The sequence below is a fragment of the Nicotiana tabacum genome, chromosome 7, assembly GCF_000715075.1.
Source record: "Nicotiana tabacum cultivar K326 chromosome 7, ASM71507v2, whole genome shotgun sequence".
In the NCBI taxonomy this organism is placed as follows: domain Eukaryota; kingdom Viridiplantae; phylum Streptophyta; class Magnoliopsida; order Solanales; family Solanaceae; genus Nicotiana; species Nicotiana tabacum.
In genome coordinates this window covers 139,001,521-139,024,842 of record NC_134086.1, presented here as the reverse complement: position 1 = coordinate 139,024,842, position 23,322 = coordinate 139,001,521, and the positions used below count along the sequence as shown (strand labels likewise).

The following is a 23,322-nucleotide window of genomic DNA, read 5'->3' as shown; positions in this document are numbered from 1 at the left end:
GGAAATCATTATATATATGACGAATATATTAGACATAGAGAATTAGAAAACCATTAGTTGTATTCAAAGTGAAAAGAGATTTAGAAAGCTCAATATCCTGAGTATTGCTTGATTGACTTACCTATTTCTACATAAATAGTTGCAATGTGGTTTGATGTCCTCCACTAAGATCACTTATGCAATAAAACACAAATTATGAGCTACCAAAAAAATTTGTGTACTGAAATGCCTTTTTTCACTACAACAACGACAAACTCAGTGTAATCCCATAAATGAGGTCTGGAGAATAGTATGTACGCAGAGAAATTGTTTCCGATAAACCCTAAACTCAGGGAACAATGGAGATAAGATAAAGCAGCCAAGTAGCAAACAATAGTAACAACAATGTAATATGATAGCCAGGGCGTACGCAAAAATTTTTGTAAGCGGTGTCGAAATTTATAAAAGAATTAAAAAATATAACTTTGATTATCATAGAAATAGCCTTAGTCTATTGATTTTGTTGAGTCTTAAGTTACAAAAGGTCTTCGAGTATTTGCAAAAGAAAAATGTGCTAGTTGAGGTTTGAATCTTTGACCTCTTAGAAAAAAATCAAACACATTACCAACACACCAAGACAAAAATTATGTCAAGTGGTGTCATTTTTTCCTAGTTATCTGTTTCCGTACAGTATTAATACATATATTTAGTAAAAAAATTCGAAGAAGCGGTGTCGCGTGACACTGCTTCGGTAAGCATAAATCCACCCCTGATGATAGCGACCACGAATGACACAACATGTAATAATAAAGAACCATGATAAGATAATACAAAAATAATCCTAGTACTACTGGTAAACCTAGGAGGAACACACTACTATCAAATTATGTATACATTATAGACAGTGAAGTTATTAAGAGTTTCTAACGCATTTGGAATATAGTTAATTCAAATATAACAGTTGAAATACGACTAATCGTTGAAGATTATGTTTAAAATTATAGGGGTTAATAACATATTTTTAGTTCAAAGTTTTCGCAAGAAAAGAAAATTGTTGTGGAAACTTTCAACGACAAAGAAAACTGTTATAAATATATTATATTATGGATGTTCATTTAGTACTCCGTTGTAAATAAGTTTTCTGAAGAAGCTTATTCATATGGGACTCCACCGTAAATATGTTTATCTATTTAAGTACTCTATTGGAAATAAGCTTCCTGAAGAAGCTTATCACTTCGATACCCGGTTATAGATAAACATTACCCCGGTAGAAGATTATTCATACCAGGTATAATAAGCTTATCCTTTCAGTACTCAGTTATGGATAAATATTATCCCCGGTAGAAGATTATTCATACCGGGTATAATAAGCTTATCCTTTCAGTACCCAGTTATGGATAAATATTATCCCCAGTAGAAGATTATCCATACCGGGTATAATAAATTTATCCTTTCAGTACCCAGTTATGGATAAGCATTACCCCCGGTAGAAGATTATCCATATCGGGTATAATAAGCTTATCCTTTCAGTACTCCGATATGGATAAACATTGCTTTCAGTAGAAGATTATCCATATCTGGTATAGTAGCAGCTTACACAACAGCTTTCTTTCTTCTATAAATAGAAGAGATTTCAGTTCACTATGTACATCAGTTTGAATTCGAATAATATATCAGTTTCTCTTTATACTTGTCTTTACTTTATCGTCTTTATTTTATAACACGTTATCAGCACGAGACTCTGACATCTCGAGCAAATATTTTGAAAGTATCTGAGTTAAGAACTTTCTTTTCCTAAATAATGTCAAATCTTTCTAAACTTGAATTTGTAGCCCTGGATATATCGGGCAAAAGCTACATGTCTTGGGTGCTTGATGCTGAAATTCATCTTGATGCGATGGGTCTGGCAGACACCATCAAAGACAAAAATCAGGCATCAAACCAAGACCGTGCCAAAGCAATGATATTCCTACGCCATCACCTTGATGAGGGCCTGAAAATGGAATATCTTACTGTTAAAGATCCAGTCATACTGTGGAATAATTTGAAAGATAGATATGACCACCTGAAGATGGTCGTTCTTCCACAGGCACGATATGATTGGACTCATCTAAGGCTACAAGATTTTAAATCTATCAGTGAGTATAATTCTGCTATGTTCAGAATTATTTCCCAATTGAAGTTATGTGGTGATAATATTACTGATCATGATATGTTGGAGAAAACTTTCACCACTTTTCATACCTCGAATATGCTCCTGTAGCAGCAATATCGAGAGATGAGATTTAAAAAGTATTCTGAACTTATCTCACATCTTCTTATAGCCGAGCAACATAATGGGCTATTAATAAAAAATCATGAAAGTCGACCTACTGGTTCTTGTCCATTCCCTGAAGTGAATGAGACGCGTGGAAAAGGTCGTGGCCCCAGTCGTGGTCATGGTCGTGGTCGGGAAAGAAACTCTAATCATGGTAATAATAATGCACCAAAGAACACTCCTCACCACCAACAGTGGAAAAGGAAGGAACAAAAGAATGAAGCGGTGCAAGAACCAAATGCAGAAAATGCATGCTATAGATGTGGAGAAAAGGGGTACTGGTCACGTACTTGTCGTACGCCAAAGCACCTGGTTGAGCTTTATCAAGCCTCCCTAAAGAAGACAGAGAAAAATGCTGAAGCAAATTTTATTTCTGAAGATAAATTAGACTTCATGCATTTGGATGTAACTGATTACCTTGCACTCCCAGAAGGAGAAACAAGTCATGTAATCGATGGTGAATCTGTAGAAATGTAAATATTTTAATTTTTGTTATTTGTAATAGATAGTATGGTTATGTAATTGTTGTACATAAAGAAAAATTATGATTTGGTAATGATGTTTACTATAATATATCTTGTTTATGTCATTTTGAAGAATATGGATAACATTATTAGATCAACTTAAACTCTAGCAGAGTTTGCAAGAAATATACAACCACAAGAAGTGGCTATATTTCGTATATCTCATTGTAATTATATTTTGTTAACTACCAGAAGTGGTATATGACTATGATCACCAGAAGTGATAATTTAGGCTTTCTATGGTTACAATTGAAGATAAACTACATAAATATTCTCTATATTAAATGCACGCCTTGATTTGCTCTTGAAGTAGTAAATATTTTAAAAGAGGTTGAGGCATCACAATTTGATGTGATTAATACGCATTCAGATAATTATGTTCGATTTCCTGAAGGATGAGAACTTTTGATAATATTAATTCATTCCCTGAAGTGAATGTGACAATACTAATAAGTTGGGTAAATTGGAACGCGCTCTTGATGTGAATACATTACAATTCACCTCCATAAGAGTTAATATAATTGAGAGAATATATACTCAATATTTCGTATTTTATATTTGCTCCTGAAGAAGTAACACAATTGAAATTGCCTCCTGAAGTGGAAAAATATTATGAAGAGGAGTTTTCGTGTGCTTAAACAATTATTTTACATTGTTTATTTGATTGTGATTTTCTCTCATGACACCAGCAGTGTCTGAGCAATATTTGATAGCACAAAATGTATCAACAACTCCTGAAGAGCTAAATGTTTTCCTAAAGAATACATGACACCAGTAGTGCGAGATAAATATTAGATTGTGGATAATAAATGAAGGCTCTCGAAGAGCTTATATACAAATATGTCATTCATATTATATGATTATGGTCAAAACATATGTTGTAGTAAACCTGAAGTTTACTAATACAAATGGTTATCATATTGAGACTACAAATGATTGAAAGATTGATAATCTTCATGTTTCCACAATCATAGGGGGTAAAATAATATGTATGTGAGAAGTTACCTGCATTATTCTTTAATTTGTAATATATCATGTATCACAGTAAACCAGAAGTTTACTAAAGCAAAAGTTTATGCCATAGTAAACCAGAAGTTTACTAAGAGATAGCACATGACATGATAAACTTGAAGTTTTCATTTGCCATTTTTAAATGAGCTATTTGAGAATTCAGATAAGCATATACTAAAGAACTAGAAGATTCTTCAGGAATTCTCATGTGTTGCTTGTTCTCATAATGAATTGATTATACCAACTAAAGTTGGGACTAAGACCCCTGATTCTGAAATATATAAAAGGTGAATATGGGCCCGTTCACCTATCATGTGAACCACTTATAGGTGCATATATGAGATGGTTACATGTGTAATTATTGTCAACCTGCAGTTTGGCATTTGGAATTGCTTTTCTCGATTAAGAGCATAATTTTCAGATTATGAAACCAAGACAGTTCATCTTGATAATGCTGGTTTATATCCAAGTTGGTTTAGCATTGAATACCTCATATTAATGGCTAAACCATTGCTTATGAGAACAAAGTTTCATGTGTTGATCTAAGATTTTCTAAATTGCATATAGCAGCACTTGTATGCATCAGATCAATAATATATGATAAGTCCTCCCTTCACAATTGGTTTAGGATCAGAAACCAAATATTTTTACTATCTTTTGTTGCGTGGTATATGATTAATTTCTCTACCATAATACACAAAGATATGTTTCCCAAAGATGTTTGGGGATATATGTTAGTATTTCTAACATTTGGGGGATGGAATAAACAGTTGAAAAATATGCTATATGAATCGAATTATCATGATCCTCACTTAAAAGATAATTCAAGTCGAATGCTAGAAGCATTTGCTGATCCAAAATTAAATATCATATTTCAGCTGCAAATGCTCCTATTAAAATTAAAGTCCCTGAAGGATAGAGTTTACTGTACGCATGAAGCGTGGTAGACCAATCGGTTCCAAAGGTAACAATCCTTGAAAAATAGTAGGAGCTAATGATCAAAATGAGGAGGAAATAAGCTCTAGAAGAGCCCACGACATAACATTTCATGAAACTCCCAAAAAAGTTCAGGTACTTGAAAATAAAGAAAGTGATGAGATCTCCACAAGTTATGTCACTTCGGAACTGACACAAAATGATCGTCGACGATATATTTAATACAATATAGTACACAATATTATAAAAGATTGTGAGGATCGGACTAGCAGTCCAGACACTTGAAGATGTCATACTATTTAGATACAAGTCTTAACCTATATGACTTATTTGGCTAAATCTATATGAAGATCCTTGAAGGATTGAAAATGCCTGAAGCATATAATTAAAAGTCTTGAGAAATGTACTCGATCAAATTAAAGATCTTTGTACGGTTTAAAGCAATCTGTGCGCGTGTGGTATAATTGCCTCAGTAAATATTTGCTGAAAGAAAGTTACATAAATTATGTTATTTGTCCATGTATTTTTATAAAGAAAATGTCATCAAAATTTGTTACACTTGCTGTTTATGTTGATGATATAAATCTTATTGGAACTCCGGAAGAGCTCCAAGAGGGTCTTAAAAATACTTTTACATGGACAAAGTGTACCTATTAAGTACACCAATGAATATTCAATCACTTGAAGTGAATAAGGATCCGTTCCAACCTCTAGAAGAGGATGAGGATCTCCTTGGTCCTGAAATACTCTATCTCGGTGTAGATGGTGCACTTATTTATTTTGCTAATGCTAACAAAAGTGGTGCAAATCGTATTGGTAATGCAGATGCAGGTTATTTATCCGATACCCATAAAGCTCGATTTCAAACCGGCAAGCAGGGAGTGCACATGATTAAGATCAGTGATTTATTCGAGAAACATGTGAGTTGGAATGTGATAAAAGACTCACAATATTATACGGAGACAATGTTTCATGCATAGCACTATTAAAGGGAGGATTTATAAAAGGAGATAGAACGAAGAACATTTCACCAGAATTATTCTACATACATGATCTTCAGGAAAATTGTGACATTGATGTGCATCAAATTAGTTCAAGTGACAATCTAGCAGATTGTCTTTATTAACATCAATTTTTGAGAATATGGTATACAAGATTGGAATGCAGAGACTCAAATATTTGAAATAAGGTTTTCTTCAGGGGGAGTAAAATGCGCGTTGTACTCTTTTTTCCTTACTAAGTTTTTTCCCACAGTGTTTTCCTTATAAGGTTTTTAATGAGGCAGCCAGCAATGCGTATTACTAAAAATGTGTACTCTTTTTCCTTCACTAGGATTTTTTCCCACGTGGTTTTTCCTAGTAAGGTTTTAATGAGGCACATTATCTTTTAATGAACATCCAAGAGGGAGTGTTATAAATATATTATATTATGGATGTTCATTTAGTACTCCGTTGTAAATAAGTTTCCTGAAGAAGCTTATCCATATGGGACTCCACCGTAAATATATTTATCTATTTAAGTACTCTATTGAAAATAAGCTTCTTTCGATACCCGGTTATGGATAAATATTACCCCGATAGAAGATTATCCATACCGGGTATAATAAGCTTATCCTTTCAGTACCCAGTTATGGATAAATATTATCCTCGGTAAAAGATTATCCATACCGGGTATAATAAGTTTATCCTTTCAGTACCCAGTTATGAATAAACATTACCCCGGGTAAAAGATTATCCATATCGGATATAATAAGCTTATCATTTCAGTACTTCGTTATGAATAAACATTGCTCTCAGTAGAAGATTATCCATATCTGGTATAGTAGCAACTTCCTTTCTTCTATAAATAGAAGAAATTTCAGTTTATTATGTACATCAGTTTGAATTCGAATAATATATGATTTTCTCTCTATACTTGTCTTTACTTTTATACTCTTTATTTTATAACAAAAACATATATTTGTCATTGAAAGTTTTCAACGAGAAAAAAACAGTCTAAAAAGCCCTTAAGCGCTGCACGCCCAAGTCCGTCGCCCCACAGACGCAGCGCAGAAACACTCTTCTCTCCTTTAGCGTACAAGTGCCGTCAACCATGTCTGCCGAATCTGCTTCTGCAATTCCCAAAGGCCAAGTATGATTTAACTCTTCTATTAGAGATTATCGTTTTCTGCACCAATTTTCTCTTTTTTATTATTTGAATTATAGCAAAATTTAAATGGTTGGAGATGAACAGGTTGATTTGTCGGACTTCATAGACTGGTCTGGCGTCGAGTGCCTTAACCAAAACAGCAGCCACTCTATCTCCAATGCCCTCAAACAGGTAAAAAAGAAAAAAGAAATGAAGAATATAAGTTATTTCTTGTGGAAATTAGGGCTTCTTTATGCTACTTTCTTTGCTTTAATATCTTAAGTCGGAGAATTTAATATTGTGTTGTGAGTTTCGGATACTGCAATATACAAATTTTCTGAATCCTAATCTATTTTTAATTATTAAACTAGGTAAAGTAACAGCTCTTAATCCAAGCTAGCAGTCAACTAATAAATCTCATATGAAAAGTAAACTAACTGAACTGAGCACTAAATACTCCAGCAATAAGACTTTAGGATGGATCTCTTGGAGATCTGCCGTTGGCTGTCGTTACCCAGAAGAAAGGTCTGTATCCAAAAGGAAAACAAAAGATAAAAGACTTTAGGATGTACAAACTACAAAGGATTTAATCTGTTCTTTAATTGCTCAAGTCCATGAAGTTAATTGGTTGAAGGAATTCTAGCTAGGAAAGAAAACAAGTGAGCTAGAGCACTAACAGTCTAGTTACTTGGGGAAAAGGACATAGAAAAGTAATAGGAGAATTTGAAGGAATAGAGATGAATATTGAAAAGTAGTCTTTTATCCCTTATCTCCATTTGGTGTACCCATGACGCTCCTCTTTGTATAGAAGATTGGGTGTTGTTTGTAGAGAATCATATTTTTATGTAGGACTCCACTTTTTTGGTATACCTCTTGTATCTTACGTCCAGAATTTGTCAATAAAATTTATTACCTTATCAAAAAAAAAAAAAAGAGGGACACAAAATTAACATTCCTATAAGTAAATACAATTGTATAGTTGGCGTAACATATTTTTATAGTTCCTCTTGGATGTATTTGTTTTTCGAATTGTATAATGATGGATAAATCTAAAATTAACACGCCCAGCATGTGATTTGTACACCCTTTGTTCCTAAATCCCTTTTTTGGGTAACTGAGAAATCTGTTGTCTTCAGCTTTAAAACTTGGTAGGTAATGGGTCTGGCTTATCCTTTTTCCAGTGATCTTCTCTGTTCAATTGTACATTTATACTTGTCAAAAGAGGCTTCTTTAATCTCGTAGTCTATTAGGTTTGGTATGTACAGAGGGCTGACACATGGAAGGGTCGGGGATGTTAATTCTTATTTTTAACTGGCCTAAAGTCAATTGAGAGGGTTTGCAGCTGAATTTATTTATTGAACATAGTGGCAAGCATTAATCTTTTAACATATTTTGTCAAGGGCCTTCTTTAATGGTCATGGTCACTTGATTCCTGCTTTGTAAGGAAAAGCGCTGTGATAGAAGTTCTTTAATTAGAGGATGAGTCAATTTGATATATCCTAAGAGCAAGGAAGAATGAGATATAGCTTCTTTTGCTCTTAAATGATGGCCAACCTCTTAGTCCTATTGTCATAATGAAATTTGTTACTACCCTTCTATCTGTGACACAATGGCTATTCAACACAGCGTTAAAAATAGCGTGAAGCGAGGAAAAGAGACAACCCCCATTTCACGAAAAGCGAGAAGCGAAGCGCCCACTTTTTTGAAGTGAAGCGGAATTTTAAAAAAAAAATTAAAATAAATACGGCATAGACAACACAGGTAACTGTAAGCAAATGTTCAATACTTGAATTAAAAAACTAAAGAGTAGCATCAATTAAAGCACAAAATGAGCATCATATTCTTCTACAAGATTGTCAAGAGTAGCATCAATTGGGCAAAAATTGGGCAAAATCTGGGCAGAAACGGGGCAGAATTTTTCTGAAAAAAATTCGCCAGCATTTCGGCGCTTTTTGGACGTTTAGAAAGAAAAAGAAAAAGAAAAAGAAGAAGAAGAATGAAAATAAAAACAGACCTGTTGAAACTTGAAAGCTGTTGTTGTAATGTTGAAGAAGAAGAAGCAGAACCCTAGTTTGCTTGAACAAATCTTTGCTTCATGTGAGGAAGAAATCACTGGTTTTTTGAGGAAGAAAAGGCTGGTTTAGAACCCTAGTTTGCTGCTGAAGAAGTGTCTAAAACAGAAGACTCAACGATTTGGGTCTTTTAATTGAAAAAGGCTCGTTTGGGCCTTTTAATTCAAGAAGCGATCGCTTCTTCCGCTCCCGACCGCTTCACCGCTTTTTTGTACCTGAGCCGCTTTTAGTTGGGGTAGCGACCAACCCATCGCTCCGCTTCGCTTAAAGCGAGGAAGCGGATGCTTTTTTTAACACTGATTCAACAATTGGGGATTCTTTTCCAATTGTAAGCCCCAATGTCGGTTCGTTTATTTTAAAGTCATCCACTTCTGCTTTCCGTAATGGTGTTGACTTTATTTGAATGTAAATCAGGGTTACAGAGAAGATGAGGGCTTGAACCTAGAGAGTGATGCAGATGAGCAGCTATTGATTTACATACCTTTTAATCAAGTTATCAAACTGCATTCTTTTGTTATCAAAGGACCTGAGGAGGAAGGTAGCTAATAGATTTGTAATGTCTCTTTCTACCCCCACTGATCTTTTGCAAGGTGTACTAGATTCTTGGTGTTATTTCATGCAGCTTCTGCTAGCTTGTTGGTTTCTGAGAGTAAATTGAGTGTTTTTTGAGCTGCTTCAATATCTTTCTTCATTGCTGCGAAGAAGAAAAATCACCGCATAAACCTTCAAATTTAATTCCCAAGTTTATGTGATTTAGCCAACAGTTGTTTTTTTAATCTTCTTTCTGATTAGTAAAAGTAGTTCTCTTTGGTGGATGAAATGTTAATCCCATGACCTGTGATGATTTCAGTAAAACATTTATGGAAGAATTACACTGGTACACTTATTGTCTAAGATATATGTATTCTTGAGCTGGCTTTCTTTATATCACGGATCAGTAGATAGATGATGCAAGAGCATATATTGTACCAACTGATTAACGGGCACACCATTGTGTCTGCATAACAAAATTTTGTTGAAACTTAATCAAAATTATGCATAAAGCGGTCTTATAAAAACATATCATAAAGCGAGAGAAACTGAGGGGAAAAAGGGATAATGAGGATAACTACCAAGTTGGCACAGGTGACATTTTTAACCTTTTTCTATTCTTCTTAATGGGGTAGTTAGAGGAGCAATTTAGGATGAAATTGTCACAGGCTTCATCAGAGTATAGGCATTAGGTGAAAGAAATGTGTCAAACGTGTATACAGTTGAGAGAGGTGGATTATCTGTTGCATTTTGGGTATCATAAAGCAATACCATGATTACGGTGCTGTTTTTTTTTTTTTTTAAATCTTGTCTTCTTAATCTTTCCTGGTAGACTTGTTCTGCTTGATGTCTTCACTTTGTTGTCACACATGCCATATTTCCGTGAAGGTGCCTCTTTTGGTGTTTTTTTTCCTTTTTTTTCTTGTGTGGGTTTTGGGGTGGGTGGGTGGGATAAAGTAATATGTTATTGCCTCCTTTGGTGTTTCCGTTCAATTCTTCCTTCTGGACCTATATATAACATGATACATAACACAAATTTGTCTCATTAAAGGTCCTAAAACTGTGAAGCTGTTTTCTAACAAGGAGCACATGGGATTTAGGTAATTTTTTGAGCTTTCATTACTTTTTATGACCTTTTCTGAACTGATTATTCTGTGGGAAATTTTTTCAAATCTGCTATGTATATTTGCTAATTTGGGTGGACGTCTCTGCAGTAATGTCAGTGATTACCCTCCGAGTGATACAGCAATTTTATCTGAAGATAATCTCAAGGTAAGGATATGTTGATACAGGAATTATGGTTCTTGGCTGTGTTAACTTAATGATGTTTTGCTTGTATAATTCTCAAGTTTCCCTGGATATTCATTCTTCAAAACTCTCATTCTTTTGCAGGGAAAACCAGTTATCTTGAAGTATGTTAAATTTCAAAATGTTCGCAGGTATGCAAATATCCGCTGGTCTTCATACTTTTACAGTAGTAGTGTGTAAGATGGGAATTAATCTTTTCTATTGCTATTGGACCAGTGTGACTATTTTTATTGAGGACAATCAATCTGATTCTGAACTTACAAGAGTTCAAAAAATTGTCCTGTATGGAACAACGTAAGTTTCTTATGCCCTCATTCCTTTCACACGATATCCTATCATTTTTCCTCCTTTTTATTGCCTTCGTTGTGATGTGCTTTTTATTATTACCAATTACTTTATTTCTAGTCAATATCTACTTTTTCAGTTCTCTCTTTTAGAGGTGTTCCATGTTTACATCTCGAACAGTTTAAACATTAAACTTGGAAAAGCATGAGACCATGCGATGGTGTCAGATGACCTGACTGCTTACTCGATGTGCTTTGTTACTGACACTTCCTTTTGTTGTCCCTCATAACATAATCACGTGTGCTTCCATTGGCTCTTGAAGTATCAGGGGCCAACAACCATGTAAACATGCTCTCCTTAAGTTAATGCTACCAAAAAACTGATAGACTAAAGTGCAGAGACCGCTTGCCCAGCAGCGGTGGGTGCCACCAAAAAACCGTTCAACAAAGTTTTCTTTTATTACTTCTTATCAAGCTTGACCAAAATTGTTTGGAGAAATAATAAAAAGATCAAAGTGAAGAAATCCCTTTACAAATAGAGGTGCACGTACATGTTTATGATATTGTCTCCTTTAAAAGTTTATGTATCACTCAAATTTACCTGAATAATCAATAATTTATTTCTGATGTTAGAAAATTTTTATGCTTTCTGCTGTCGAAGCCTGTTTTACTCCACCTAGACATTGCAGAGGAAAAGACATTTAGATCCTATGGTTTCACTAGTTGTAACCCTAAATAACACATGATACCCCAACTTGTGCGGATGATTGGAAAGATTTTGGGGGTTCCTCTGATGTAGATCCTCTTTCATACTGGTTCACCCTTTTTGTTAGCTTAATTTATTTACTTATCAATAAAAAATTTGGACCCTCATATTTCTAAACTAAAGTTGTCTTTAACCTCAAAAAATGTGTACACTTTTACAATCTTGGCAAAAGATTAGCCGTCCTTTACCTTCTCTTAAAACTGGATGTCAGATTATCCGGTATATATCCTCTTCATCGTTTCTTGATCTTCTATCCTCAATCCTATCGCAAACAAAATCATTCTTTTGCACACATAGGCATTAATAAGAGAGGAAAACTACAGAAGCTAAAGTAGTGTTTCTTTCTCCTGCAGGGTGGAGACGACTGATATGAAAGGTTTAAAGAAGATTGAGGACCATTGACCAGACTGATCAAAGAAGATTGAAGACCGCTGAACCTGCAAAAAAAACATTTTAGTCGTTCAGTATGATTTTAAGATTTTTTTTCTTGACTTTTGTACTTTGTAAACAGAGGTAATTAGAAACTTGATCTGGATATACCAAATGTCAGGGTGAGTTATCCGCTACTATATTCAATGCACATGTTACTGCCATTATTTGAATCTTAGCTTGTCACCGTTACCAAGTTAGTATAAGAGGTAAACTCTAAGCTACTCAGATGGTTCTGGAATGTGATGGTAAATAACTTTCTTTGTCCTTTGGCCTGTTAGCCCTCAGTGAATTGTCTGATTTTAGTAAGTAGGAAAAATTCTAAACATGCTGAAGCCTTTTCTATAAACACTTGTGTGTGTGTGTGTTGGTTCTATTGATTTTGTTGAATCACACACTCGTGTGTGTGGTTCTAAGTGAGCTGTCTATGCTACTTGCGTATATTTCTGTTTAATTTGATGAATGATTTTGTTGAACAAGGTTGTAAGTTGAAATGCTAAAACTTATGATTATAGCATCTAAATACTTAGGTGGTCTCTTTTGATCCTTGCTCTATTAGAATGGCTGTTGGTATGAAGGGATTGTAGTTGAGAGGCCATTCACCGTCTGCAGATGGTGCCGTGAAACAACACTGTTGTCAGTGGTTAGGGTCTGTACAAAATTGGCATAGCAAAGCCACAAAACACCTCAATTCCCATTTTTGAAAAGAGAGAATGTTAATTGAATGGCATGAAATTGACCTGGAATGTTTCATCTGTGGGTTTGCCCTTCCCCCATCTTCTGGCTCACATAAATCATTAATTGGATGTGTTTGGTAGAGAAATCCTTCTTTGCTCTTTGTTGCCATGCAGCTTTCTTATAGTTCTAAAATGCTTGTCTTATGCTGTACTTCCTTAAACATGATGATCCATGAGGTCTTAAGTTTTATAGTTTTGTTCATTTGTGTAGGATTTTAAAATCTAAGATTTACTTCATTTGTTCTACTGTTTGACCTTTATCTACTAATCAGAACTAAACCAAGATACCTAAAGCTGTAACATAAGAATGCGTTGTCTTAGACTCAGTCATCGAAATGCTGGTGTAATTGTAAATCGGTAATACTTCATTTGCATTTCATAGTTTTGATCATTTATTTTTAGGTGGAACATAGTTTTGTCCGGTGTCAACTATGACTTTAAAAATTAACTGTTAAACTAAAAATAAATGGGAGTACAAAAATATACTCAAACAGTAAATTAGAAAATATTTCAAGTGAAAGAACAAATTAATTAGATTATCCAAAGTGAAACAGAACTATAAATAGATAGATGAATATTTCATTTATTTCAAGTTTAAATATCAACAAACCTTCAACATCTCCACATCTTTGGAAACATAATTGTTGTTCACGGCGAATAATAAAAAAATTCCAAATATCCTATTCCCTCTTGTCCAAAATAAGCGATTTTTTGGTTTTTTTTCTTGTGGTCCAAAATAAGTGTTTTTCTCAGATTTTAAGAATTAATTAATTATTTTTTTTCGATATTACCCTTAGAGTAATTAATGTTAGAGTATGTGTTAGGAGTGTTTACGTGAAGAAATAACAAAAGTTAATATGATCAATTTGATTGCTAATTAATGTTAAAAAATAAATTTATAAGTGAGGATATCCTCATCATCACCAACCACTCCCTTATTTTTATTTCAACTTTGGGCAAAGGAAAATGATCGAAACACCAACCCTCCATTCGGTGAGAACCAAAAATCCACACATTCACCTTCAACCCTCACCCCTTACTCATGGCTTCCTTATCCCTAATCTCACCTCAGTCCCCTTCCACTCTCCGCCACAATGCCATTATCGGCACCCGCCTTCCGGCCATCTTCCTCCGCAACCCCATCACTCGCATTCGCTCCACTACTCCTTCAATCAAGGCCCTTTCAGTCCCTTCAGCTTTAACCCAAGACGAACTCAAAAAACTCGCCGCCGATAAAGCCGTAGAATACGTGAAAAGCGGAATGGTCCTGGGTCTAGGCACTGGTTCAACCGCAGCTTTCGTTGTAGCCAAATTAGGCGAGCTTATCTCTTCTGGCCAACTCACAAACATTGTAGGTGTCCCCACTTCAAAGCGCACTGAAGAACAAGCCTTATCACTCAACATCCCGCTATCTACCCTTGACGACCACCCGCATCTCGACTTAGCCATCGATGGTGCTGACGAGGTTGACCCCAATCTCGACCTAGTCAAGGGTCGAGGTGGGGCCCTTTTAAGGGAGAAAATGGTGGAGGCTGCGTCGGATAAGTTCGTCGTGGTTGTGGATGATTCGAAGCTCGTTTCGGGTTTGGGTGGGTCCGGGTTGGCTATGCCCGTTGAGGTGGTGCAGTTTTGTTGGAAGTATAATTTGGTTAGGTTACAGGAGTTGTTTAAAGCAGAGGGTGTTGATGCTAAGCTGAGAGTGGATGGTAATGGGAAGCCTTATGTGACTGATAATTCGAATTATATTGTGGATTTGTATTTTAAGACACCTATTAGGGATTCTGCTGCTGCTGGAAAGGAAATTGCCGCTTTGGAAGGAGTGGTGGAGCATGGGTTGTTCTTGGATATGACCACTGCTGTTATTATAGCTGGCAAGGAAGGAGTCAGTGTTCAGAGCAAGTGAAACTCTCAATTGCTGAGGTTTGAAGAACTTTAACTTCTGTTTTTTGAGATGCAATTCTTGTGAAATTTATTTAAACTTCATTAGGGGTTGGTTAATGTTGTAACACTAATAAGTATCGGCGTTTTTTTGTGGAGATGTTTAGTAATAATACTCCCATCGTTATGTAATTTGTAAATTAGAATTGAAAAGAAAATGTTTTGGTTGATTTCCTTTTTGTTGCTGAGAATATGGATATTGGCTATTTGATGATTTGGAAAATTCAGGTTTTGCTTATAGAAGTCGATCATTATAGAGATAAATGTACTAGGCTATATCAGCAACAATGTGATAGTAGGAGAATTTTTATTTTCTATCCAATTGTGTCTTTTATTTAAGAGAACTCTTTGAATTGTTGAAATGCTGAATGCTGACTTAAGCTGGACTCTGAGGCTACATGAAAGCTTTAAATTACATGATTTTAGATGTAATGTCTTTGAAATTGTCCAGCTAAAGAGTTTAGAGGTGAAACCATTGTGGCTTTACATGTTATATTCTATACAAATTTATCTTGTTTCAGTGGACTGTGAGATAGGTACCTGTTTGCCTATGCTTGGGGGAAATAATCTTTTATCATAAGAAAGCTTAGTATGCTAATATACTTAGCAACTGTAGTCTCTTGTTGCACAAGGTTATTTAGTATGACATATCACTGCCTCACAAGGTTTGCAACGAGCAGTTATAGTGAGAGAGTTGGCTTCAGGAGTATGTTTAGAACTATAAGTGACTTGATAGGCTGAATTGAGAGAACTAGCAGTGACGAAGTAGGCAGAAGAGTGTACACTTCTGGTATAAGTAGAGAGTGAGACATGTTTGCTCGTGAAAGAACGAGCTTATCTAATTTGGTCATCCAGCTGACAAACTTGAATGCCATGGGATGGATTGGTCCATAACCATTATAAACTGCTTTGAAACCTATATACAGCCTATGAGGGACATTTTGTCTCTAACGATTTCAGTATTATGTATCATGTTAAGATCACAAGGCTTATGAGTCCTGCCACTATCCTCACGGCGTGTGCTTGAAAAGTACACCTGATTAAGATGGGAAAAGGAGTCCTCCTCTTTTTTTCTTCTGAGAGGGAGGGCTACATCCTATATGGGTATTCACTGTGTTCTTGTGATTAGTTAGGAAAATTATCTATTTCTGCTGCTGTCCACATGCATTAGATTGATGGAAACAAGAACAAGTACTACCCGTCATGCCATGTCATCATCTAAAATAAGATGTGTAGTTGCTATATGAAGAACAGTAAAATCCCATAACTGATATAATAGTCAAAATATACTCTATGCAGAAATGGCACACATCACAGATGTTTTATTAATCCTAGTACATGTGAATCTGACAAATGAATGAAGTACAATGCGCTAATATAGACGAAGCATCAAGCAGTAAGCCTGATAAAATGTGGTAATATCTCTCATGACGAAATAAAAAGCCAGCCCCTCTTCCTAGTTGAGTAAAGCCATAGCTGCTGAAGCCAGAAAGATAGCTATCCAGTGGGAACTCCTGGGCATAAATGATGTAGCTGCCAATATGGAAGAATTAGAATGGTGAGATAATCTTATACTCTGGTTAGAATAAATAGTAATGTGATGGTATCCAATATGTAGGATTTTATATGCATCTTGAATTCAATATAGGAGGGAGAAAGTTGCAGAGAATATGAAATTATTGATATATCAAGAAGTTTGCTTTGTTTGAGTTGACGTTTAAAAGCACACAGCCAAGAATTATTTTTGTTTCGATGTGATTGTCTAATGAATTTATGTCATTTATATACTTGTTTTATGTCTCTCTAGCACATATTCTCTCAATATCGCATTAAGATCGACAAAAATTAGTTTCTAGTCTTTAAATTGATTCCAAATCATTGATGGTGGTAACTCTTACCTCCATTATTGTCATCAATGTTTGAAGAAGATGGAGATGATGCAGTGGAATTTGAAAGCCGAATTCCCAGCTTTTCGCAATCAGCTCCAATGGCACCTTCAAGTTCAATAAAGGATTAGCTAGTGATATTGTTTATATGAAAGTAAATTCGTGGGAAATAGTTGTTTGTACTTACAATCACTGAAGCAAGGGAAAGCAGGAATGTTGAGGAGATTGGAAAAACCAGAATTGCACTGGCATGTTTGTCCATGTGTTATATTCTTTTTGCATGTTCCCTCCCCACAGTAAATCCAATAGCAAGCTTCAGCCAAACAAAGTTCAAAACAAAGGATGGAGTTTGATAAGAAATCGGATAGAACATATATGAAAATGGTTTAAGAAATAAATGGAAACTTATAATAATTTTGTAATTACGATCAAAGAAAGACATGTTGTGTGGAATTGGTGGAGCTGGTGGAGGTGCTGGCAAGCAAGAATAGTTAAGAGAACCTGCAATAAACATAACCCAAGAATATTATAATCTCAAACTCTTAGTTATATAAGTAATCAACAAGATGAGTGTTAAACGGTACCATCCGTGATTTCTCTCAATAAAGAATCGTCCTAATTTAATCTCATGACTAATCTGGTATTAATCATCTTATTATCCTACTTTATTATGTTACATAAACATGTTATTCCTCTCGCTAATTATATACTTATAGGTGAGGGTCTCTTGAAAACAAGATCTAACCTCCACACTTATAGGTGAGGGTCTCTTGAAAACAAGATCTAACCTCCACAAGGTAGGAGTAGGGTCTATGTACACATTATCCTCCTCAGACCCCATCATGTACTGGGTATGTTATTGTTGTTACCGTAAATTATATACTTATAACTTTTTGTGGTTTTGTGAAAAGAAAGTACAAAATACTAATTTATTAGGTGAAAATGCAATTAGGCAGATATATATTATTGACAGAAATAAAAACAAAGAAAGAGAAAAAGAAATGAAGGGAAAACTGACACTTGGGAACAATGCAAGGAAGGAATTCAAGATCATCTTCGTCGTCGTCATCATCATGGTGAGTTCTCTTCCATCCTTTTTCACATTTGCATTCAAAATTGAAAGGCTTCCCTGCTGCTGCCTCGCAACTCCCTTTCCCACACTCCACATCTTTGCATATTTTCTCTATATATACACAACGCCCAATATAATTGGAAAGTTCAGAATTATAAAGAGGACTCAAAAACAAACAATTAATAAGGATGTTTAAAGATACGTTAATTAGGTGGCCTGATACTATTCAGTGTTTTGTAGTTAAAACTCTTGAATATTTACAAAGTTTTAAACAAGTACACTGAGATTTGGGAATGAAGAAACTATGGACTAGCGCGTGTGTGCTTTTTGTGTATGTTCGATTATTTTTTTCCTGAAAATCTTAATGCAAGTACGAGCATATAATAAACTTAGAAATGCTCTAGAATATGAGAATAGAAATAAGGAATTAAGGTGGAAGAGAGAGATGTATACCTAAGTAGGGAGCAAGAACAGGAGAAATACTATCCTCTTCTGCAGCTAACATAATTGGTAGCATAACGAACAGAACTAGTACATAAGCTCTGAAAATAATGGAGAAACCCATCTTCTCCAAACCAAAGATATTTGTGTGTGTGTGTGTGTTTTGGGATCGTCGGAGGGGGATAATTATGTGAAGCAGTGAATATGTAGTTTGTGTCTAATGAGGGGTAAATTTATAGAGGAACTTGTGTTGAATGTTTCTTAGTAGAAGCTTCTTTGTGTATCAAAATTTCAAAGATCACTATTTAGCAAGTCTTCTTAAGGTTTCCCAAGTCTAATTAACTTATTCATGTTGTTGTTTGAAGTTTCTATCACTTAGTGGATTAGTTAATCAATGTTCAATGTTGTCATAAATTAACTATAGGCGTTTTTCTTTTTGGGGCAACGTGTTCTCTTTTATTTGCGTTCAATATTTGAAATCTACCGATCTAATAAATTTTTAATTTGCATCGAGTAAACTTACTAAAAAAAGTAAAAGTGTCAAAAGTGTTACTTTCAATTGCTGGACAATTGGCAAGTACAAGATTAAGTAGCACGTTCTTACCTAGCAAAGTACAATATTTGGGTTTCATTTGTCGCACCTCTAAGTATTAGGTTCTTAATAGTAACCAAAAACGGTTGAATCACAACAGAAATATCATCTGTAGGTTTATTAAAGTTGGTGTAATTTTTCCTCATCCTATTTTAGGAGGAAGGTGGGCGATTAATTCATTTTTTCCAAAAATATCACTATCATAAAAATGGAATTTTAAAGATTTTAAAATGGTCTTAACTTTCTTAAAAGAAGAATTTCCCTTCAGTATTTTCTAAATATTCATTAATATATGTATTCACCTTGAGCATACTTTCACATATGATTAGCGAAAAAAGATTCTTATTAAGGAGTATCGTGATATCATTTCTTCTAGCTATTTAAGGTAACCCATGTGAAGGTTTTTTTTTTTTGAAAATTATTTTGTGAAAACTCAAATATAATTTTCATTTTGGGTTCACCAAGGCACTGAAATTATTGTCTGAATGTCTGTAATTATCATATATTAGTACACGTTTGATTAAATTTGGAAAGAACTAATCGAACATGATTTTAGTTAGTGGAACAAGTATAGAAGGATAAAATTCCATAAATCCTCCCCAACTCATCCATGGTTGAGTGGATAGAATTTCCAATTCGTTAATTTTAAAAAGAAGATTAAGAAAGATAATGGCCTTGACAAGAAAATATGAGGCAATTTCCTCTTTTGAAATGTCCTCCAATACGTATATTAGATATTCTTTGATTATTCTTTCAAGGAAAGTGTTCTTATTTGTTCCTTGGTAAAGTAGAACATACTTTAAGTCTTTAACATTAAAATAATCGTATGTAGAAAGACGACCTTCCGTGAGCAAGTAAAATTTCGAATTATGTAATAAAAAATAGGTCTTTGGTGATGTAGATCATATAAGTCTAAATTAAACAGTATAACTAAAAGAATGGACACGACAATTAATGTGTTCAATCAAAGAATAGTAACGAAAAAAAGAGGTAACTAATAAACATACGCATCAAAAGGTTTAGGTAGAAATTTTTCAAAAATTGAAGACTTATTAGTTCTACATTAAAATGAGGGAGAGATATGCTGATGAATGATGCAAGCCTGACGCGAGGTAATTATGGTTACTTTGGAAGACAAAAGTGTGATAAAGATGAGAAGGTATAAAAGTGAAATTATATATATATATATATATATATATATATATATATATATATATATATATATATATATATATATATATTTGTGTGTGTGTGTGTGTGTGTGTGTGTGTTGAAGAGCTAGAAAAATGATCTGTTCCCTTTCTAAGAGAGTAATCTTTGGTTAATCTGCCTTTTCCCCCTCCTTTCTTATTAGAGAATAAGCTATGGGATGCCTATACCAAAAGCTCTGAAAATATTTAATATGGAAAATTACTACAGCACTTAGTAATAGAATCATGTTTCCAATTCAAGAATGACCTCATTGAAAAAATGGAATTTAACATGGAGAAAAAGTGAGTGGGCTCAAGAAGGTAGAAATGACACGAGGTAGCCGCACTAAAGGGTTGTTATTGAGTAATTAGTCAGTGCATCCCGAATTTCAGTTTTTCAGTTTAATTTCTTGGGACAAAAGTGTCCTGAAATTAAGATTTTTAGTTTAGAATTTTAGGACAAAATAAATGCTAGTTAATCTCTATATAGCATTTTTCGGGTGAAATTCAAAAATAGCTAAATTTGCAAGTGGTAACTAAAAATAGCCACATTTTTAAAAGTAATCGAAATTTAGCCACTTTTCATGCAAAGATAAATCTGAACCAAAATACATTTCAAAATCCGGAAAATATTCCAGCATAATGTACTGGTCCAGCATAATATGCTGGAAGTTCATACACAGATGCATCAATCTCCAGTATATTATGCTGGAACTTTTCGTGTTGCAGCAAAATAGTGGCTATTTTTCAATTACCATTTCAAAAACTGGCTAGCCGGTGCTATTTTTACTACATTTTCTGCACCAATAAGGATATTCTAACAAAGCCTGGGGCATCTTTTTTAAGGGATATGCAAATCCAAGTGAAAATAAAATTTGAAATCATGACTGGCGATTGGTGAAGAAGCAAGACATTGGGCCAAATGTGATGCTTTTGATATTAGAGAGGTTCCTTAATAAGAAAGGACTATAACTCGGGTGTCATTGATGAACTAAAACCAAAAGAAGTGGTTACTTGGGAAACCTCCAGTACTAATAAAAAAGAACTCTGTTGTCCGAGTCTCTCACCTCAGTTGCAAATGGCAAGACACAGAGGACTCATTGCAGGCCTTTGGCAAACCAAATACTGTGAAAATGACTAATAAAGGGCTGCACCACCAAAACCATTTGAATATTGTGGAGAGTGCAGGCCTTAACCTCATTATATCAATACTCGACCACATATATTGTGGAACATTCACCCAAATAATTCGAGAAAAGTTCTCGCGAAAATACGAATACACTGTTGACATTGAAAGGTATACCAGAAATGGGGAAGGCAAGCAAATGGATCAGAAACTTTCTGATGAAGATGGGGAAAAAGGAGGAAACGGAAAAGAAAGAAGAGAAATCAATAGAAAGTATGGAAACCCCAACTGCAAGTTGCCCATCAACTCCAAAAGTGAAAAGGAGGTGGAGTTTCAAGAAATCATCAAGCATGGAGAGAAATAACCATAAGAGTAATAGGTCTTTTGACTTGACTTTCATTCACAAACTAAATACACAAGGCTCAATGCTGGAGTTTGACATTCTGGAGAAACACAACAAAGCAAGCCTAACAGCAAAAGGAGCTATAGAAACAAAGACCTATATTACCAGACGTGCTAAGAATGCAGCTGCCACCAAAATCCAAGCTGTTTTCCGCTCTTATTTGGTAACCATTCAAACTCTGGGTCTATTCTTGTTTACTTTCCAACCTAGGTTCACCCATGCTTGATTTCAGTCGATCCTCAAAATTTTGTACTTTCTAAGTTACTTATCATGGAAGGACTTTGTTCCCATCTCAAGGCCAACGAACATGCACAGCTAAACTATGTGGAATGATTTTCTGCTCATTAATGAAATAAACAATGTTAAGTGGTAAAAGGTGAAAGTTGGCTTGAAAGCATGATTGATGTTTATGCAGGCTAGGAAAGCATTGCGCGCCCTAAGAAGCCTAGTTAGATTACAGGCACTGGTAAGGGGTCACCTAGTGAGGAAACAGGCAGCAGCAATGGTCAAACGCATGCACTCTCTTATGGTCATTCAACTAAGGGCTCGTGTTCAAAGAGTTCAGATGGCTGAAGAAGCACATACCCCCAAATCAAGAAAGAGCCAGAAAGTATCATCTGAAAACAGTCAGCTTACCAGAGTCTGCTGTATAGTAGGTCTCCTTTTTTCCCTCTGCATAATTTAAAGTGTACAATAAAATGGAAATGATAAATACTTTAAATGGCAGGAAAAGATGGATGTTAGCATTCAAGAGAAAGGGAGAGTCCAGAAGAAAAATAGCATAAAGAATGAATCTGCAAGAATGGAAAACGGATTGAACACCTCTGAATCTCATCGCCTTTCAGTATCAAGGAGGGACTATCATGTACTTCAGGCATGTCGAAGCCCCACTACACTGAGTGATATGAGCACAATAAGTTATGACAGTCATATAGAGGATTTCTCCTTCAAGATGGCAGAAAAAGGTTCTGAACATAGCTCTAATGTTTCAACAACCTTATCATCCAATACCCCATTTTCCATCGCACAATCAGAAAATCCGAACTCCATATTTTCTAGTGCTCCTTTTGCACCAACATACATGTCCAATACAGAATCCTCAAGAGCAAAAGCTAGATCACAGAGTGAACCGAGGCAACGGCCCAATTGGAGCATTAAAAGAAAAAGCAAGCGCATACCATCAATGGATGGGATAACAGGAATACCTGATTCTAGCAGGGAAGAAAAACCTACCCACAGCAGGAGACACAATGTCCCAGAAAGCCATGAAACCTGGTTACTCAAGCTCTACAAACCAGCAAAGTCCTCCAAGCATGTCAAGGCTGATTCCCCAGCATAATGTCTTTCATTTCACCTGTGGAAGATCTCTCTCCTGTGTACGAGGTAAGAATGGCTAGTGCAAGAGATCTGTAGCTACTTGTCGCTCACTCTAAGTATCCAAGTCTCATCACTTCCATTTACATCAGCCTCCTTTGAGCATGTACTGGTTCCATCCTGTTAAACTCCATTTTTCTTAAAATATCTCTGTTATTAGAGCATCCAAGTGCATAAGGACGACTGCAAATGTCACCCCAAAATTGGGATAGACGCCCAACTTCTGATGAAACTGAAGTTGAAATTCTTTAGCTTGGTCCCTCAAGTTGAGTAAATGCA

At 35.2% G+C, this 23,322-nt stretch overlaps 4 protein-coding genes across 4 annotated transcripts; 3 read left to right on the top strand and 1 right to left on the bottom strand.

Moving 5' to 3' along the window:
* The first annotated feature begins 6,733 nt into the window (after positions 1-6,733).
* LOC107781867 (PITH domain-containing protein At3g04780) lies at positions 6,734-12,457 on the top strand. Its single transcript, XM_016602673.2, has 8 exons — positions 6,734-6,897; positions 7,000-7,086; positions 9,381-9,504; positions 10,549-10,597; positions 10,712-10,769; positions 10,890-10,936; positions 11,022-11,099; positions 12,209-12,457. Exons 1-8 carry the CDS (start codon positions 6,859-6,861, stop codon positions 12,255-12,257), a joined length of 531 nt encoding a protein of 176 aa, XP_016458159.1. The 5' UTR covers positions 6,734-6,858; the 3' UTR covers positions 12,258-12,457.
* Positions 12,458-13,967: 1,510 nt separating this feature from the next.
* Positions 13,968-15,129, top strand: LOC107781865 (putative ribose-5-phosphate isomerase 3, chloroplastic). Its single transcript, XM_016602671.2, has one exon. It carries the CDS (start codon positions 14,064-14,066, stop codon positions 14,922-14,924), a length of 861 nt encoding a protein of 286 aa, XP_016458157.1. The 5' UTR covers positions 13,968-14,063; the 3' UTR covers positions 14,925-15,129.
* Positions 15,130-16,208: 1,079 nt separating this feature from the next.
* LOC107781866 (uncharacterized) lies at positions 16,209-18,575 on the bottom strand. Its single transcript, XM_016602672.2, has 6 exons — positions 18,371-18,575; positions 17,864-18,028; positions 17,272-17,346; positions 17,033-17,158; positions 16,858-16,953; positions 16,209-16,492 (listed from the first exon to the last, which is right to left on the bottom strand). Exons 1-6 carry the CDS (start codon positions 18,480-18,482, stop codon positions 16,416-16,418), a joined length of 651 nt encoding a protein of 216 aa, XP_016458158.2. The 5' UTR covers positions 18,483-18,575; the 3' UTR covers positions 16,209-16,415.
* Positions 18,576-21,321: 2,746 nt separating this feature from the next.
* On the top strand, positions 21,322-23,144 carry LOC107781864 (protein IQ-DOMAIN 19-like). The gene is made up of 3 exons (XM_016602670.2): positions 21,322-21,832; positions 22,085-22,321; positions 22,397-23,144. The coding sequence occupies exons 1-3, from the start codon at positions 21,449-21,451 to the stop codon at positions 23,006-23,008; spliced, it is 1,233 nt and encodes a 410-aa protein (XP_016458156.1). The 5' UTR covers positions 21,322-21,448; the 3' UTR covers positions 23,009-23,144.
* Positions 23,145-23,322: the final 178 nt, after the last annotated feature.